We start from the raw sequence: 21308 nt of genomic DNA on the forward strand, positions 1-21308 counted from the left end.
GATATCATCATCTGGCTTCCTGCTTCTCTCAGTCGTACTCGGGCTGTGAGCCACTGGAGGTACATGAAAGCATTTTATAAAGTCATGGAGAAATTCAGCAAGAGTATAAAACCAAAGAACATCCTTCTCTCAGCAATAGATGATTTTGAGTTCTTGGTGAGTTCTCCAATGCAGGAATCTGATTGGTTGTGTTACGAGGCATGCGGTTGTGCAGTAACGACAGATCACAATCCGATTTCAGTCAGGAACCCTAAAGTCAGAGGAACGTTATTTCCACATGCTATCATATATCTGGTGGTCTGGATCTACTCTGGGATCTCCCATGACCTTCCACTTGCAGGTGTGCTCCTAAATGCCTTCACTAAGTTGGCGTAAGCTCCAGCACTGAACAGAACCGCCACTGTATCAGTGCCACACAGGAAAACTGATTGTGAGGCACAGAAGGAGGAGCTGGTGTGAAGGTGAAAACATGTTCACAACACTGTGCAACTGTGCAACAGATGCCCAGGCTTTCTGAAGGTCTTAAAAGTTTTTCTTTGGACATGGACTTAACACAACACACTGCCCACAAGTCGACAATCTACCAAAGAACAAAATTTAAATTGTAGCTTTATCTTTGTTATAACAAACCTGTCACAAAACACAGTTTGTTTCCATTTCTTTAGTTGAAAATATGAAAAATGTCAAAGAGGCTCTGCCATGGTTTGGGGCCACATTTAAGTCAGTGGTGCGTGAGATCTTTTTAAAACTGATGGAATTATGAGCACACAAAAGTACCATCAGATTTTGATCCACACCATCTGGAAAGTATGTCATTGGTAATGACTTCAAAACACAGTAAACACAGCATAAAGGAATACTAACAGTCATGGACTGGCCTCCCCAGAGCCAAACTCAAACAACAGAATGGAACATTATTCTGCTCACCTCAAGAAAACCAGCTCTGCAGCTGTGGATGGAGGAAGATAATAATGCTTGTTAGGTAAAGTGTGATCAGCTGTGTGATCAGCTGTGTGTAATTACCTGCCTCAAGAGTGTCACACAATCCTCAAAGGAGAGAAGGTGATGATCAGCTTTCAACTACTGCCATACATGTAATTGAGAATAAAAAGGAAATAAAGAACAAGGGAGTGTCCTGCGTCCAGGGCATTTTCAAGTTTGGGCAGGAGCTGAATAGACCATGTTAAACCTGACAAAAAAGGGGCATTATTACAGTTATTATTATTATTATTATTATTATTATTATTATTATTATTATTATTATTATTATTATTATTATTGTTGTTGTTGTTATTGTTGCAGCAGACAAAGAAACAGACACAGCAAACAGAACAAAAGGCAGGGATATCCAAAGAAGAGCTTTGAATGTGCTTCAAGAAGCCCAGCAAACTATTTCTGAAGACTATTTAAAGAAAGCCACCTCAGAAAGTTCAGACTGTGCTGAATAATATCAGTGGTTGAACAAAATATTGATTTTCAAGCTCATTACAAATGTACAAACTGTTTTTGCCTGGTGTACTAAATTTTTAAATATGGTTGACAGAACAATTTGATATGACTGGATGTAGTATGACTTGTACAAGGTGTCTGCGTGTGTTTAATGATGAAGAACCTGTTACTTGGCAAATTTTCTGGGTTGATTTTGAGATGAAGGACTTCATTCTTGAATCTACATGAGATCAGAGAAAGTCAACGTGAAGTGAGCGGACCTTGAGTTAACCTTTCCTCAACTTTGATGTGTGTGATTGTAATTACTACCAGTGAGAGCGTCTGAAATGTTCTATAGCAACCAACCATTAGCTACAAATCGATGCATGATGCAGGAATGTGGACAAACCTCCCTCTCCCTGGCCACTTCTTCTTCCAGGGCAACAGTCTTATTGCGGTTTATGAAATAGTGAGGACATTTAATCTATTTAATGTGTTCCTGGAATTTCCACCTTCCACCATTTGCATGAACACAATTTTTCCATCAGACCATTTTCACGTCTACTGATTCATGTCCATGTACACAAAGTGAATATTTTCCACTTTTAGAGGGCCAGAAGTCTGCATTTGGAAGCAGAGGAGTGGGTGGCATCATGAATGATTTCACCACTCACACCAGAGACCATGGTTTGACTGCCAGACTTGACACATTTTTTTTTCATATTCTATTTTTTTGTAAATGAGCTTTGTCATGAATATTTCACATTTTGCTATGAGACTGGGGTCTCCTAGGGAATACTGAGGTCTTCTCAAGCCATTCCAAGAGGCATAATCTCCAGTGTGTTGTGAGTCCGCAGCTGCTCCTATATAGACAAGTCTGATAAACCTTCCATACAAGGTGCCCAAAAGGCATTCTAATCTGATGTCCAAACTTACTCTTTTGATGGAGAGGAGTAGCAGCTCCACTCTGAACTCGTCCTGAATGGCTAAGCTGATCACTGTAAGGTTGAGCTCAAAACCTTTTTTAAGCAAGCTTATTTCTGCCACTTGTATCCAGAGTTTCTGACTATGAATAAAGTAGAATAACCAAGCAGTCAAAAGCCCAAATAATTGTTGTAGTTACGTCTAGGACCCCAATTGTACTTGTAGGCAGGCTACAAACTTCAAGCAACTGTTCACCAAAAGGAATAATCACTCATGAAAGATAGAATAATGCATTTGAACACAGAAATAGTCCTTGTTCTCATCCTTATACACTGGGAACAAGGATCATGGAAACAGGCAAACAGGATGACGTGACAGAAAGTTTCCAAGTCTTTATGTGGGGAAAAAAAAGTCTACACCACAGAAGAACCTATAATGGTTACACAAATCAGGAAAATGAGCATTAGAATCTGACAGGAGACAGGTTATATACACACTGTGAGCCAATGAGACACAGGAGGGAGCAAAGCACAGGTGAAAAAGACAACAGCAGGTGAAGCCAGTAAGGTGGGTCAGATAATGAGAGAGGAAGGAAAAGAACAGGAAGCAAAAGTAGAAATGGGATCACAACCAGATAAAACAGGAATCCAAAACTCAACATAACAAAAACCTTGGCCGTGGAAGGCATCTCTGCCACCGAGTCAGGCTGTAAATTACACAGGTGTCTAACCAGATTTGACCTTTGATATATAAATGTCACTACTCCCTCATTTTATACTATTTCAGTAAAACTTAATCACAATGTGAATGTGAAATCTTGAGTCATTGCCAAAAACATTTTTTGCAAGCTCACAGGGACCTTGACCTTTTACTATGGAATGCTAATCAGTTCATTGTTGAATTTAAGTGAATGTTTATGCCAAATTATATATCAGCAAATATCCCTCAAGGCATTGCTGATATATTGCTTTCATATAAGAATTAGATGCAGGATGGTCAGTGAGCTTGACCTTCGTTGCAGAGGCTTAAAAAGTAACTCGTGCAAAAATGCATTATGTCCAGATCAAGCTCCGTGCAAGCATGTGAAGGCAGAAGCAATTTTACAAAAGATAACATGAACGTTGACCCCATGTTAATGTTTGCTCACTTCTACTCAAAAAAAATATATACATATATATTTTTGTAAACTTCAGACAGGAATTTTTCATCCTTCCTTCCTAAGAATTTTATAAGTTTTATCTTGGGTGCCTTAAAAAAGAGGTGCTTATGATTTAAAGCTTCTGTCGAGACAGCACAACTCACCACAGATCACGTGTTTTGGCTTCATGGAATCCCCATGGATATCGTTTCTGATCGGGGTCCTCAATTCACTTCCAGCATGTGGAAGGAGTTCTGTTCTTCGATTTGAGCCCAGATTAGTCTCCCTTCTGGGTTTCATCTTCAGACTAATGAGCATACCAAGAGAATGAACCAACCCTCTGATGTGCAGTATCATCCAACACATCCACCTGGAGCAGTCAACTGGCCTGGGCTGAATACGCTTACAATTCACCCACTTTATCTGCAGCTGGTCTCTCACCTTTTGAATCATCTTGGGGGTATCAGCCCCCTCTGTTCCTATATGTTGAAGGTAAGTACTTAGTTTCTTCAGTGCAGAACCAGCCTTCGCTGGTGTCGTTGGCTTTCAGAATCAGAATACTTTAATAATCCTTAAGGAAATTATATGAGGAGGGATGCAGGCGGCAACCTAAGAACCTCACTATCGTCCAGGCTGAAAGGTTTGGCTTTCTACAAAAAAATGTTCCTTTACATATGAATCTGGCAAATTCTCTCCAAACCTTGTTGTAACTAGGGGTGGGAATTTAACGCCTAAATTCCACTTAATTAATTTGAAATAAAAAAATAGCGCGTTTCAGAAAAAAATAATGCATTTAATTACACTTTGCATTCCAAGCAAAGGGGAACTTTTGTCAATGCACGATTTCCTGGTATACCAATTACATCGATCCAAACATCAGAGCTACAAAGATTCAGAAGGAATCGCGTTGCTAGGACAGATCAAATTTTTTCTTTCAAAAGACTACTTGACGGAAACCTTGATAAAAGCAGTGTTTTGTGCAAACTGTGCAAAAAGGAGTTTGCATGCCACCAAAGCACTTCAACCTTGCGGTACCATCTAAATGCAGCAACATGTTGCAGCGAGCACAGAAACTGTGGGAGCTGTTAGCACTCGTAGCACGAGTACCAACAAAAGGTGTTGGCAGCCCAAACTTATTGAAATGACAGGCTTCAGGACCAAAATCAGTAAGTCAACATCGCACAAAGTTACAGATTCTCTCGGAAAATGGATTGTTCTGGACTGTTGCAGGAACAGTGTAAAGACAAAGAGCTTCCTCCCCTCTTCATTGTCTTCAGACTCTGATTCAGATGAGGAAGCCCTGTGTAACAGGGCCCTGAGTTTGTACAGAGCGAAATCCACCATCAGCAAGACAGACCGCCCACTGGAGTGGTGGTCCAGCCGAGCAGGGACCCACCCACAGCCGTCTGTCCTGGCCTGCAAGTATTTGATTAGTCCTGCCACTTCCCTCCCATGTGAGAGACTGTTCTCACTTGCAGGTCACATAGTAACAACAAAGAAAGCTGCCTTGAGCTCTGAAAATGTGAACATCTTTCCCTAAATAAACTGGGTTTTTCAGTACACATGACACTGCTTTCCCAAAAATCAGTTACATATATATTTTTGTTACATTGATATTCCAAACTGGAGTTGTCATCCGGGAAGACAGGATATATCCTGAAGAGTTTTCTAGTCATTCACAGGCCACATAACGAGAGATAATCATTCACACTTTCACACCTTACCTATATGTATTTAGACTTTCTAAGGAACCCAGAGTACGCAGAGAATCCGGAAATAATCTGTCATAAACAGGCACAGGGAGAACTCCACACTGTCTGCATTTAGGTTCTCTAGTTACACAAAACCTTTTAAAAAAGGGAGTAGATATTAACCTAACCCAATCCCAACCTGAACATCCAGATTCTCTAAACCATTAGTTCTCAGACTGAAAATAGAAGTGTCATTTTTGAAGGGTGTGGTTTGTGGCTCAGCTGCAGCGGAGGGGTGGAGAAGTGGGTTCAGGGTGTGGTGCCAGGGGAGGCTGACTCACACATCTGACCTAATTGGGTCTCCCCTGTTAATGATGTTGCTGGGACCGGAGGCAAGAGTGATGAGGGCCACAGAAAACAGAGGAGCAGGAAAGCTGCTCCTTTAAAAACTGAAAAATAAAAAAGATGCTGAAACACTAAAACGCTATGGTCGTCAGGTCCTTCATTGTCAAAATCTTTAAGACCGTATCCCAAAACTTTTTATGTCTTTAAAACGTTCAAAAAACCAAATGCCTTAACATTAGTCTGAGACAGTATGCTTTAAACATACAGTCCAATTATATCACAGTGCTTATCTTGAATAGCAAATATCATATACTGTGCATTTAATGGTGTTGATTGTCCAGTAACCTTAATCAACTTAAGCCCTCAGTCACATAAAGACAAAAAGGCAGCATTATGCAACTGGAAAACACCAACTTTCACATGTCACATTTCTCCCCTTTGCATGCATCTACACAACAGCTAACTCTGACAGAAGCTTTCACAGCCCTGCACACAAGATTGTTGGATAACCTGCTTTGGAAAGTTAGTGCAAATCATTAATTTTATATTCAGTTGATGATTGCATTCATCAGACATAAACTCAAACATCAGCTGAATATAAAATTCAACCTCTGTGGGCTACTCTTTGAGAGACCAGAGGTTTACCAGTAACTGTGACATCAACAACCTTTATGAAACAGGAATATTTCTATCTAACTTTACTGCACTCAGTGTAATTGTTGTTGAGATATTTCCCTCTGAACCAAAGTGGACAGAAAATCTGTAAGATCACAGTGTTAGCATGGGTAGAAATTAACAGGTTAAGAGAGTCAAAGGTCTTTCTCAGGTCAAAATCAATACTGCGTGTTTGTGAAGACCTCGATTCCACAGCAGCTCCTCCTCCGCCTCCTGCTCTGTGTATTTTTTTAAATGTCTGTAAAGGCTCAGAGAACGAATGAATTTATTAACTTGCTTCAGCTGAGTGCCATGTTAGATAGGTTGCCCTCTGACACACACACTGCAGAGTGGGTGAGCACAGTATTGATCTGAAACATCTCATCTCAGCACCGGATTACTCTATCAGAATGAAGGAGGGAGCGATCAGACAGCAGAGCCAGGGAGAAGCTGCTGATGAAGAAGACATACGAGATGAGGTAGATGTGTTAAACCAATCGACTTCTTTCAAACCTTTATTAAAATGTAGTCCCACACGTAACCTTCGTTAACCATTTGTCTCTTCTGTTAATGCTCCAACATCTCTGTTCCTCAACCAGCTCTGCCTCGTTAGCAGCCTTACCACTCCTCGTTAACTGTAATTCCTCTCCTCATTAAAGAAAGGCAGCTCTGAAAAAACAGTTTCAGTGTAATGAAAAAGTTCCTCACAGGATCTGAGAAGAAGAAGAAAAAAGCTCAGCTCTGGGGTTTTGGATTTCCTTTAGAAGTCTGGGTTTCAGGAAGAAACCAAGTATCTGGCACACTTTCAGTCCAGTGGGGACCCTCTTCAGGAAAATTATCCTCCTGATGAAGTGTGCTTTATATAGAAATAATATACCATAATTTCATCACACATACTGGATGGTGCTAGTTCATAATGTAGTATTAATGTAGTATTAGTTAAATTTGAAAATGTCAGTGTTCGTTATGCATTAATCTATGGAACGTCAGCAGAACCCAGACCAAAGTTAAAGTGCAGCATAGTGAACTACATTTCTGAGTTCAGTGTTATTGTAATGTTTTCACTGTGTGTAAAGCTAAACATGTAGAACAATAATGTAACATCTGTGGCATGATCACAATTTTTTCAAATGATGTAACACAACATGCAGTCTCTTCTGTAAATCGAGCAGTGAGAGATTACATGACACTTTGACTGAAATTAAACAAACTGCAGATTTTTAAACACGTCACTTGAATCATCAGGTCCATTATCTCTCAGCAGCAGCCAGTATTGCTGCATCTGGTACATGTACAATTGTGGTCTGAAGTTTCAATCCACTCATCGTGGACGAGGATGTCATGATGATTTTACCCTATCACTGATTTCTTTGAAAAGTTTCTTTTCCAGGGTGGAATGATTGACTCCGCGTCATATAACGTGCGGAGGGGGTGAAAGAGGCGAAGCAGCGCTACAGGAGGAAACTAGAGTCACAACTCCAACAGAGTGACTCTAGGAGCCTGTGGCGGGGACTAAGGACAATAACGGACTATAAAGCACCAACAACCGGTATGACGAACGCGGCCGTGACTCTGGCAGACGAGCTGAACACTTTCTATGCTCGCTTCGAGGCTGCAGCTAAGGACTCAAACAATGCTAGTGCTAGCGGCGCTAACGGCTGCAGACAGGAAGATACTGCTAGCACCGGAAACGTGCTCGTCATCTCCGAGCATGAAGTAAGGAGAGCCTTCAAAAGAGTGAACACCAGGAAAGCAGCAGGACCAGACAGCATACCAGCTAGCTCCTGTGTTCACTGAGATTATCAACATCTCTTTATCTCAGTCGGTGATCCCCACATTCTTCAAAGAGTCCATCATTGTTCCTGTCCCGAAGAAACCCCACCCTGCTTCTCTCAATGACTATCGCCCTGTAGCCCTCACCTCAGTAGTGATGAAGTGCTTTGAACGCCTGGTCAGAGACTTCATAATTTCTTCACTACCAGACACACTGGACCCACTACAGTTCGCTTACCGTCCAAATCGTTCCACAGACGATGCCATCTCTCATCTCCTCCACACATCACTCACTCACTTGGACACTAGAAGGGGGAATTATGTTAAAATGCTCTTCATGGACTACAGCTCTGCATTTAATACCATAATTCCCTCCACACTCACCACCAAGCTGGAGCATCTGGGACTCAGCTCATCTATGTGTCAGTGGATCTCCAACTTCCTAACTGGCAGACCACAGGCAGTAAGGATGGGCGGACATGTCTCAGCCTCCACCACTCTCAGTACTGGAGCCCCCCAGGGGTGTGTTCTGAGCCCCCTGCTGTACTCTTTGTACACATATGACTGTGTGGCCACTACCAGCTCCACCACCATCATCAAGTTTGCTGACGACACCGTCGTGGTGGGCCTGATCTCTGATAACAACGAGACGGCCTACCTGAAGGAGATTAGGAATCTGGAGAACTGGTGCCAGAGGAACAACCTCCTTCTAAACGTCAGTAAGACAAAGGAGCTGATAGTGGACTTCAGCACTAAGCAGGAGAGGAACTACCAGACCCCCGTCATCAACGAGTGCCCAGTGGAGAGAGTGGACAGCTTCAAATACCTCGGAGTTCACATCACGCGGGACCTGTCATGGTCCTGTCACATCAACACCGTGGTGAAAAAGGCCCGTCAGCGTCTCTACCACCTCAGACGCTTGAGAGACTTCCAACTGCCCTCCAAGGTGCTCAGGAACTTTTACTCGTGCACCATAGAGAGAATCCTGACGGGAAACATCTTAACCTGGTTCGGGAACAGCACCATGCAGGACAGACGAGCTCTACAGAGGGTTGTGCGGTCAGCTGAGCGCACCATCCGCTCCGAGCTCCCTGACCTGCACTCAATCTACAGCAGGCGGTGCTGGACCAAGGCCAGGAAGATCGTGAAGGACCTCAGCCATCCCAACAACAGACTGTTCTCTCTGTTGAGGTCAGGAAAGCGATTCCGCTCCCTGAAGACCAACACAGAGAGACTGAGGAGGAGCTTCTTCCCGCAGGCGATACGGTCTCTCAATCACACCACCACACAGTACTGACCCACACATATAGTTCTTACACACACACACTGGACATTCTGGACATTGTTTTCAATTCATCACTTAAATCACTTTAAGCATATTTGCATTGCAGAAGACATAATGTGGATTGCACAACACTGGACATTATATTCTTCATTTCCAGTTAATACTTGTACAGCTGCTGTTATTGTGTATATATTTATTTATATTTCTTCATACATTCTTATATAGTTCTATACTGTGTATTGTGTATTTTGTTGTACAGTTATTTTATTTTCAACTTTAATTTATATATTTTATCTTATTCTTTCCCAGTTAAATTTACCCTTCATTCTAATTTGTGTTGTACAGTTATTTCATTTTTAACCTTAATTTATATTTTATTCCTTCCTAGTTAAATTTACCCTTTTTAATTTTTCATATTTATTTCCTATCTTATTCATAGCCCTTTTTTTTTCTTCTTTAGGTCACGAGCAGTTGTCTAAGCAATTCACTGCATATCGTACTGTGTATGACTGTGTACGTGACAAATAAAAATTTGAATTTGAATTTGAATTTTGAATTACTTTGAAAAACAAGAACTGGGTGAAAAAATTTGAATTAATTTTTGATTATGTCTAATCCACACAGGGTCAAACGTATGCATAAACACTTACATCTTTTTTTTAACTTGACAAGGCCGAAGCCTTTTAACTTCTCATTATTGATCAATATTGACTACAGCTGGTAGTATCTCTTTGTAGCATTAAGAAGGATTTGTCTGACAGTGCTCATCGGATTGATCAACACTCAGAACAATGGGGAAGTCCAAGAAATTCTGTGGAGATCTGACAAGGAGAATTTTAGATTGTCACATGTTGGGAAGGCCTCCTGGGGCCATTTCTAAACAAATTCATACACACAAATGTAGAATTATTTGAATTGCATAAGTACAAGTTATTTAGATTACCAATGTCTGGAAGAAGGACCAAACTGTTAACCTTAGATGAGAGAATTTGGATTTTCAGGAAAAACCCAGAAACCACCAAAGTTCAGAACTGCCATAAACTAATTGACGATATATGAGACATTGACCTTGACCTTTTGTGTAATACAGAAAATCCAAAATAAATCCAAACTTGTGCACCCAGTTCTCTTTTTTCAAAGTAATTAAAGATGTATGCTTTACAGTTCTTCTACCCAGGCAATAGAACAATTCAAAGAATTAATAAAAAGCCCCAAATTACCCTGACATTCATGTCCATGATGAGTGGATAGGAACTGTCGAACTGCTGCTAAAGGACATTGTGTACCCGTGCGTGAGAAAAAGGCAACATGTGTCAAAACAGCATTAAACACCATAGAATGAGAAGTTATGGTGCTGAGAGAGCGTACTGTAGCATATACTTAAGTATTCAGAGCAGTCTGAAGGCTGAGGCATTTGAACAAAAGTGATTACTTTTACATGTTGAACTAATTGTTTCAAAGTTTAACCACATTTAATATGAACATTCAACAATGTGACACAGCATATGGCAAAATAAGGAAAAACACATGACTGTGGAAAGCCTTTAAAAATACTTAACACTATAGATGAATATGGTAATGATGATGCAACCACTTGAAAGCACCAAAAAAGGTAACAAAGCACTTAACTACACAAAATGTTAACTTCGGAGCTTGTGTAAAGTAAAGCTAAAAAAAGATTCTAGCAATGTGTTTAAAGTTGATGTTAAATTATAAATTGTGTCAGGGCAGCCATGAAAGATGCCCCGGGAAAGAAAACTAGTGCAGTGAATGTGGCACCACTCTGGTCCAGTTTCCTATACATTAGCTGAGTATTGATGTGTCAGTTTTTATCCTGATGCGACGTCATGCTTCATGTGAGCAGCAGGCGTCGGGTCATCTCTGCAGACGGGTGGAATCGGGCCGAATTAAAAAATGCCTTCACTGGGAGACGACAGTAACTGCAACATCAAAACTCATCTATACATCATTTGCATAAAGATTAGTACTAAGCTAGAACAGTTATACTGTGTGTGTGTGTGTGTGTGTGTGTGTGTGTGTGTGTGTGTGTGTGTGTGTGTGTGTGTGTGTGTGCACGCTAATTAATTCACCCACTCCCAGCATTTTAAGCGTTTAAGCCAAGCCTGGGGTTTATAGTAACTCTGGATATTAAGCAAATCTCATAGTGAAGTGTGTGTGTGTTTCTGTTTGTGTGTGTGTTTCTGTTTGTGTGTGTGTGTTAGCATTAGCTGCATTGCTGTATCAAGCTAATCCTTAAGATAACAGTGAGCTTTGTGCACGCACACATGAACACACACTTCTGAGCAGACTATCACTTGGACCGTCCCTGAACACCGGTATTGTGTTTATCTGACGTTCTGAAGCTCTGCTCAGAACACAGTTACTGTTTTTAAATAATAACCAGCTGTGGTTTCTTTACCATGTGTCTTACTGCTTTGCTGGTTAGTCATCAGATTAACATATTTAATGAGCTCACGCTGGCACCTTTATAGGATGGCAGTTATATGCACTCTCATAGTACCATGCGTCTCAGTCCCACAAATAATCTACGCCTGGCTTTATATTTATTGCATTACCTTTAGTATTGTCATGCTCTCACACAGACTTTCTCTTTTGTGTGACGTTTAAGGAATTAGGTTAGTGCACAAAGTCGACTGTAACCGGGTTTCTGGCAGCTGGAGCAGTAAGCTTTAACTAACAGGTTGCTGTGCTGTGATCGAGCTCTGTTAGTATGCCAGCTGCCGTATTGATTCAGAATTGATCCAAACAGCAGCTACCAGCGAATAGTGGACCACGGGTGGTGGAAACACTGAGACCAAGTCTGACTGGTGGTGGATTTTGGCTCAGCGTGTGCTAAAAATACTAAAAAGTTCCCTCAGAGACTCCTCTGGTCACTTCAGATGTCAAAAAGTTGGCATGTTAATCAATTCATTGTGATCTTGATGAAAAACCAATTAAAACTGCAGTTTTATACCATTGTTCTATCGAAACACGGCAGAGGAAGTCAATGAAGAAAACAAAGCTTCAACTGATGTGAGTGTGTTTGAAATTCTACTGATATTTTGTTATTTTGCAGTTTTTGATGCCTAAAAGCTCTTAAATTAGGAAATGAGCAAAATTTTCTAATGTATGAAAGCAATAAATTATAAAATTATGTGTGTGTTTATGGATTTGTCTCATTTATATAACCATCACTTGAAGTGACATTAGCCAGCTTTTAGTTTTTAATGTTACAATAAATGTCCATATGGTTAATGGACTGTAACACTTATCCAACGTATTCCCATGGAGGTCAAGGACAGAGCAGGAAATCAAAATATCAGTGAAGACTCAGAAACCTGAGCCACTGGTCCTCCTTCCCTAGAAGTGAAGACGAATTTAGATTTCTGGATGTGAAAATCAATGTTATACATCTCTTTGCACAGATTCATGAATCCATGAATCCATAACTGTCATGAACATTTGAATTCCAAGTCAGAGGGATGAGTTTAAAATACCTTCGTGTTTTTGTGTTTAAAGCACCGAACAGCAGCCGCTGTCCTGCTCTGCTCATCGATCTGTCAGAATCATTACTCTTAGACTCAGCTCGTGTTGTGTCACAATAGCGGATAGTTTCCTGTCTGCAAAACAGACGGCCATTCACAGTTGCCTGGATGGATCAAATAACAGCACCTCAATGAGTGCAGTAATGCATGTCATTACAACTCATTTCACAAATTTGGACTGACTTTCAATGAGCAATCAGGCATCTTCAAACAGTTTTGGAATCCAGCGTCTCATTTGTGAAGATACTCTGGTTTAACTCATCGGGCTTATTTAGGCAACACTCACAGTCCAATGAGGCCGTCCATGTAAAATAATCAGTTTCTTCAGACAGGCAGCTTTCTGCTCACCACCAAACATTTTAATCTGCTGCCTTTTTGTAAATCTGACCACACAGCAGGAAAAATAAAAGTACTAGTGGATGAACAAATCCAGATGTAGGATTTGCTTGATTTAGGCCACCAACATGTCCTCCACCTCTGATTCTGTTGCTCTTTACACTCAGTACTCATTTATATTCATCTCAAGTCAACAATAATCGAGCTGTTCCACTAATAATGTCATGGTCCTGGGTCATTTTGGCCCAGCGTTTTGTGTTTCCTTGAAGTTCATTTTTGTGCTTTGTGTTTATTCTGATTTTGTATTGGTTTAGGGTTGAACCTGTAGTTTGGTGTGTGTATTCAGCCCTACCTGTGTCTGTCCTTGGTGCTCTGTTCATGTCCCCGTGTTGTGTTGTAAATCAGTCTGTGTGTTCCTGCTTTACTTTGAAGGCTCATGTTCTGGATTTCCTATTCTATTTTGAAGGTCTGTGTCTGTTGTCATTGTGTTCAGCTTGTGTCCTCCGGTCCTCATGTGTATTAGGTTCAGCTGTTCTTCCCTCCTGTGTGTGATTACCTGATTACCTTGTGTGTGTATATTTAGTGGGTGTCGGTCTGTGTTCATTGTCGGCTCGTCTGCGTTCTATGGTGTTCCTGTCTCTGCGTCTCTCTGCCCCGCACCCCTTTTGTATGGTCTCAGGTTTGTCATTTAGTTCTCCCAGTTTAGGTTTCTTCAGTTGTTTTGTCATGCCTCACTGCCTGTTTCTGCCATTGTCACTTTGTAAATAAACATCACTCGTATCATCAGTCACTGCTGCATTTTGGGTCCTCCCTTTCCTCCACACCACACGGCTCACTCCGCCAGCCGTGACAAATAAAGCTTAAAAGCTTTAAAGAAGACATACATGTAGCCTTGGTAAACTAAATGTTGAGATTTCATCTTTTATTTTTTTGTTTACAAAACACTTTTTTTAAATTATTTTCATTGATCATGTTCCTCTAAATAATGATGGAGTTATTTTAAGCTTTCTTAAGTCAGTATAATTTTGGCCCAGAGCACGCTTCATAACGAGTGTTTCTGTTATTTTGTCAGCTCATGTCTCAGATGATAGACTGGATCCAGCTCTCTAAATATTGCACAAGGTTGTATTAATATAATATTACATTTGCTGCATCATTTCCTTTATGTCCCAAACAAGCAAATATAATAAAAAAAATCACCATGATTACTAATGATAGTTTTATACGGATGCTCAGCAGCATTTTGCTCATTAGTGGAAACACTTTTTATCCAAACAGAAATCACAAGCCTCTGTGACAAGTGGAGAAATCACCAGGTGTAAATACCTGGTTATTGTTGGTTAATACAACACAGCAACTTGAAATGGAATTAAATTTTCTATATCTGCATGTGCATCATTAGGCAAAGCTATAAGCTAACTGTCTCAAATATTGTAGAGCTTGAATACATAAATGCAGGTTCTGGTACAAAAACATCAAGTTAATTAGCTGAAATCACTGATATTATCTGCATAAAAGCTTAAATGGAGAATACAACTCGTGACATTTTCCATGACCAGCTACAGTGGAGGTCAGCAAACTTCAAAGGAGCCGTTATTGAGTAATTTTTGATCCCAGAAAAATCTGTATGATGTTGAAACACATGTTTGAGCTTTAGAATAAAGGTGCTGCAGCCTGTAGCATATTAAAATTACAGGTAAGTGTAAATCGTTAAAATCTTTTAGAAAATGGGACTAATGGGTCATGTTTTTATAGCAAAAATATCATGATTTTGTTGTATTCATAATTAAAGCAACAAAAGAATGATTTATTAAAAATGGTTTTTCATTGACAAGAAAACAGACCAAGCATGGATTAGGGCTGGACAATATGTAAAAATTTTCCAACCGACAATCGTCAGTCTAATAATCGACGATGGGCGATACATTCGCGCATGCGCAGACTTTTTGATGGGCAGATCAATGTAATCATGCACGGACTGATTACACAGAATTTCAAACATGGACGACCTAATGTCCCAAAAAATTAGGGCTGTCAGCATTATACAGATACAGATACCGGCTGCTTTGCACATCTCTAGCATTGACAGAGACATTTCAGGGATTTAGACTCGGTCTGCACTCCAGATGGGTTAATTGTTAATCATGTTAGTCATGATGACAGCGCATTAATGCTGACAGCACTAAAAAATATATATAAAGCTGCCAATTTCGGATGAAAGAGATAAACCTAAAGATGTAACCAAAGCAGTCTGTCGCTTGTGCAGATGTATAGTGCGAGCAAGTACTCAAACACGACTAACTTGCATGAGCATGTACATGTCCACCATCCAGCTGAGTATGCTAGGCTATCAGCAGCTTCTGCAGCTCCATCAAGCATTTGGGCGCACTCTGAAGAGGGTGCATTTGCTCGCAGATGAAAAAGGGTGTTGTTAAAGCAGCACTATTATTTGGACTTTTGACTGCTTCTATTAGCTCCATCGTTATTAGCAATCTTACTCATGGGAAAATAAGTAAATAAATCGCCCTTGTAAAAACAATCAGGCTCAGCCTATCGTCAGTAGTCGATATATTCATCCAATCGCCCAACCCTAGCGTGGATTCAAAGGGTCTGTGTGTATGCTTAGATTTGAATCTGTAGCCATGCAGACCGGTGTCCTGCCTTTAATGGGTCACCCCTGACTTCTGTCAGTGGAGCAGAGCTGACGCTCCTCCTTCAGACATTGGCTGAAAAGAAAACTCTAACCTAAGACCACACAAGTTCATCGCTGGTGTATTTTCAAAATTAACATCGATGGGCTCATCTGACCCGCTGCTCTCACCGTCGCTCATCTTAAATGGTCAGATTGAAGACCCTGCCTAAATGCTTGTTACACTTAAGTCTTAATAAGTGATTTAAGCGCATGAAAATCCATGCGTTGAACTCTGAGCCATTCAGACTCTCTAAGCAGCTTAATTTTAGCCAATGCAGTTCATTATAATAGACCCACATGTCTGAGACAGGTCTTCAGAATCAGGTCAGAGTGCCCCAAAATCATCACAGTTAGCTTCTTTGTCAGATATTCCTCCTTGAACATGGCAATCATTCTAGATTTGCTTTATGTCCTCTTCATAAAATAATGTTGATCACTGTGTATTATGTTACCATTAGCAAGTCTAAATATATAACACAGAATAGAGAATTCATCATTTCCTATAATGACTCTCTTTATCACACAGTTTTATTGTATTCATGCTGCACTGGTCTATGTGGCAGCTCTCTTGCTCATGGAGCCAATCAGAATTGAGTAGTATAAAAGTGAGGAATGAGTTAATTATGTCTCATCACTGGCTAAAGCTCTTCTCAGGCAGAGTCCTTATGTGGTAATGTCTTTACTCTGTCCAATCACAGCTGAGCTCAACGTTTTTCCAAACAATTAACCACAAGTTTGTGTTTTTCACAATACGTTGAAAAGACGTTGGAATCCAGTACACACACACACACACACACACACACACACACACACACACACACACACACACACACACACACACACACACACACACACACACACATTCGTGCATGAAATAATAAATGTATCAGCACACAGTCTGTTTCCCATCTGCACCATGGGGAAGAAATCTGATGTGGAAACTGCAGCAGAGGCTTATGGGAAATTCATAAGGAGTTTTATATGTACGCCCGTGTGAGTGTGTGTGTGTGTGTGTTTGAGACAAGTGGAACACACACAAAGACATGCACACACAGGCGTATGGCATGTGGAGTGTGAGTTAATCAATGTCGTGAATGTGAAGCTTTGACCTTTTCAAGCTGAACCACCTGCTGGTATAGGAAAAGTGTGTGTTTCCGTGTGTGTGTACCGTCTCTCTCTCTGCATTGTGTATGAGCTCCTGAAGAAGCCCAGCAGCTCGTCCTCGATGGCAGCATCAAAGCTCACGTTTAGCCGGTAAACCCTCATCGGCTTCATCTCGCGGTGCAGCGCCACCACGTACATCTGATTGGCTGGGAAGGGGAAGTGTCGGTGGATACGCATGACTCCGCCCCCGGGCCTGTTGGAAGGACGACCTCCAACACCGCCCTCAGCAGTAACTGTCACCCGGTCCACCTGATGGATGGAAGAGAAAATAGGATAAAGACATCCACACACCAACTGTGTCTCCACAATAAGACTCATCTACAAGTGCAGACCAGAAGAGTGAAATATGTTTGGATATGCTATAATCAGATTTCCTGTTTTATTATCATTAAATAAATAAAATCTTGGTAGCGATAATAGCAAATCACCCAGAAACGCAGTAATCCATCAACAAATTGAGTTAAGGAGAAGCCTTACAGCAAGGAAACATGAATGCGAACAGCGCAGGATTTAAACATTTAAAAGCTTCAGGATATTTAAAATTCATTTTGATGAGTGACACTCGATGTTAACAGCAAATCTGCAAAGAAACTCTGCAGGGGTTGTTTAATAGGATGCACGTGTACACGCGTACTCGTGCATCCTAAACTCCTCAAACTCAGACACACGCTCACTCACATCCAGAGCACCTCTGAAAGCTGCTGACTTCCTGTTGCTGCTCATGTTTATGTCATTTCCCGCCTGAAACATGACAGCAGTGGTTGATTTCTGAGGTGGATTAAAGCAAACAGCAGCTGATCCTACAGGTAAGTGTGTGGGAAATGTCTGACCTAGGGCTGTGTGATATGAACAAAATCTCATATCCCAATATAAGAATTCTATCGTCCCGATAACGATATAAATCACAAAAATGTAACATTTTCTGTAAATTCTGTGAATCTCAGGCAGCTCAACTTGTGGGAAGTATTTCCAGCTGCGCGTCATGTAGCTGGAGTCGAGTGTTTTAACTGATGCATGAAACTATACATTTTTAGGCATAAGTTGTAACGGCCGCCGTTTTCTTTGTAAGTATTTATTACACGGCGTGCTGCGGGGAAAAGCCTGTTCTAACGTTTGAGTTTAAGGTTTATTTTTTAACACCTGGCAGCTCTTTTTTACTTCTCATCCATAAATAATCTGCTCTTTCACGTGATTTCATTTATTTTGAAAAGTCTCAACAGGATCTTGAGCTTTATTGTGAAAGGTTTATGTGGAACATAAACAAGCGATGCTGTTACCGTCGTTGTTGCTAACCACAACGCATAAAAACAGGCGCTTGTCCGTCCGTATGGTGGTTATATTAAATATAAGAGAAAGAGAGAACTTTAAGAAATTAATATAGCCACTACAGTGACCATCAAAACGGTGAAAAAATATTACCGTAAACAGTTTTGCTGCACCATGAAACAAATGACAGCGTAAAATGAAACGATACTTTTTTATATCGTCATCAGATATATATCGTTATATCGAACAGCCCTAGTCTGACCTTTTCAGAAAGAAAGTGAGAAGCAGCTCTTCCAAAAGGTGGTGACTTTAAAATCAAGACTTTACCTGAAAGCAGTCTGCAAATAAGTTATTCAGTGTTCAAAAGAGAGGAGGAAAAAGAAGACGAGTCGACTACCAAAGGTAGAACATAGTTCAAACCTGAGCTCAGTCTAGTGGGTGAGGTTAAACACGGGCTATTTAGATATTATGTACGTAACTAACTGAATTTCCTGGAGGAACCTAAATGAGGGATTAATAAAGTTCTATCTATTTATCTATTTAAGAGCTAAATATAATGGTCAATCACATTCCTCGATAATCAAATTGCATTTTAAATGTTTCTAAAGGATGAGTCACCGTGTATAATGTACACACATATTAGTTGATGATACAGTCACACTTCACCAGTGTTGGGAAGGTTACTTTTAAAATGTATTCCACTACAGATTACAGAATACATGCCCCAAAATGTATTTTGTAACGTACTCCGTTACGTTACTCAATGGGAGTAACATGTTCTGAACACTTAATATATTATCATGCTTTTTACAACCACATGAAGGTACTATTGCTGTGTGATTTATTACTCGTACTCAGTGTTGGTCAAGTTACTTGAAAAAAGTAATCAGTAACTAATTACTGATTACTTCCCCAAAAAAGTAATCCCATTACTTTACTGATTACTTATTTTCAAAAGTAATTAATTACTTAGTTACTTAGTTACTTTTTAAAAACACGATTTACAACCTGAAGAGGTGATAAGGCGATAGATCTTTCAGCCCAATTCTACTTTTTCTACATAATCCATCATACAAAATGTAATCAAATGGAAAAATCTCTTTTTTTTAACTTGTTTTATCAGTTTTAATCTTTTAACTTTATGCATCAAGCAAAAATGTAATTATATGCAACATTCTCTGAGTTGAATAAATTAGTTTAACATTTAAACCTATTTTCTGCACATTCCAGCACATAAAATAAAATATTTTTTGTGTTTACACTCACTCTTTCAAATAGATGCAAGTAAAACACAGCAGAACATAAATAAAGTGAAAGACTCAGCAGTCCTGTTGCTCTATTTTCACCTATTAAGCAGCACTGCGGTAGGCGGAGGTTTACCCTGGTGCAGGTGTGCCGCGGTCAGTTGAAGAATCCGCGACTTTCTCTGTGAGTTTCCCATTACCTCGTTGCGCACTCGGTGCTTGCTCAGAAGTTTAGGGGTTTTTTTCGCTGTAAAAAGAAGTTTTCTTCCCACGCACAACGGACGCTAATGTTTTTGTCACTTTTTATGGAATCAAACTCAAAGTAAGGTCAGTACTTCCACGCTTTAAACGCTTGGCAACAATAACAGGAATGCAACCAGCTAGTGACCCTTTGACTTGATCCCCTTGTTGCAAAGAGATCTGCTGGGTTGTGCTCATCAGCACAGACTCAGTTTGATTGCAGCATGTTGGCAATCTGTCTGCATTTCTAAGTAAGACAACAATTATTTGCAAAACTTCAGTAATCTCTATGAGAGTGTGTACAAAAGGCCCCGTAGTTATGGGTTTATTCTGTTCAGTTGTTAGTTCACCTGTAGTTTTTAGAGTGGCCAGCAGAGGTCACCCCACCGCTTTGTATGAGAGACTATGTCCAGGGAGAGACGTGGGCAAAGCACCTGAGCTTTTCTGCTCCAGATTACTGGCAGAGAATTGGTTATCCCGTGAGAAGTGTGCGTTAATGAGCAACGTAAGTTGGTGATGTGTGAGGATGTGATAATAAGATGTGTTTGGGACTGTAACCAAGGTTAGGGGGGAAATGATTATGTTTCTGTCTGTGCCGCTAGCGGGTGCTAAGCTAAGCTAAGCTAAGCTAACTTTCCTGCCGTGTGGTTGGGTATAGCTGTGTACCTGGTTAGCTCTCTCAGGGGGTCTATGTGTGAGTCGTGAGTAATATATGGCCTATGGTATTAAAGGGGATGTTAGTTTATTTCCCGCCTGTGTTTATGTTGATGTACTCTGGAGATATTGTTGTGAACACTTTAGTAATGTAGCATTTTCTTTCTGTTCCGTTCAGAGACCACACACACACACACACACACCCATGCCCACGCACCTAAACCTGTATGCAATACCTGCTCCTCTGACAATCCCTGTTACCTTCAACTGTGTGAAGTCAATACAAGAGTCTGCACTATCCTCGGTGTCTTCATTGTCTCCCTTCTGAACATTCATCCGGGCCTTGAGCAGTGTTCTGGCCGACACTCCAGGGAGTGGTAGCTGCAAACCTGAACTAGCACCTTACAGTCCTTCCAGTACAAGCTATCTACCCAACATTAATGGTCCTTCGAGCCGGATGTAAGCTGCTTCTACCCTAAAAAGATGGATGATATTCAGAACTTCTCAGCTCTTGGTGCGCGCCCACGGCGTAATGTACGTCGTCCCCTCCGCTATGTAGCTTATGAGACTGACTTCCCCGGGCTTGGTGCAGGTTACCAGGAGGAAAGTGAGACAGGAGGCGACAACCATTCTTCCCACCATCCTCCGTCTGACCCCTCTGATGACGGCTCACACGGCCATGTCACACCATTGAGAGCAGCGTTAGAAGATATACAGCGTGAAAGGTTCCTGTTCCAGCAGTCGCATGATGAGATGAGAGCCGGGCTGGATAATTTCCAGGCCCTTCATGCTAGTTTGCTGCAGTTGCTGGACCGTGCAGAGAGTCTGCAGCTCAGTCCACCGCCCAGAGCCCCTGCTGTTCATCTCCAGCCACCCCCTGCTGAAGAGGAAGAGGACTGGCCTCCACCACCTCCTCCTGTTGTGTTCAA

At 40.9% G+C, this 21308-nt stretch overlaps 1 protein-coding gene across 2 annotated transcripts in view; it reads right to left on the reverse strand.

Moving 5' to 3' along the window:
• Positions 1-21308, reverse strand: part of LOC146555393 (thyrotropin-releasing hormone-degrading ectoenzyme-like) — a 271026-nt gene that overhangs the window by 231668 nt on the left and 18050 nt on the right. For both annotated transcript variants that reach the window (XM_085253024.1, XM_085253025.1), the window contains exon 2: positions 16980-17224. In XM_085253024.1, the coding sequence (XP_085109150.1) occupies positions 16980-17224 (245 nt within the window). The remainder of the gene's footprint in view (positions 1-16979; positions 17225-21308) is intronic.

Source organism: Mchenga conophoros, linkage group LG17, assembly GCF_057382185.1.
Source record: "Mchenga conophoros isolate Kocher_MC1m ecotype Shallow Benthic linkage group LG17, M_conophoros_male_GT1.1, whole genome shotgun sequence".
NCBI lineage: Eukaryota > Metazoa > Chordata > Actinopteri > Cichliformes > Cichlidae > Mchenga > Mchenga conophoros.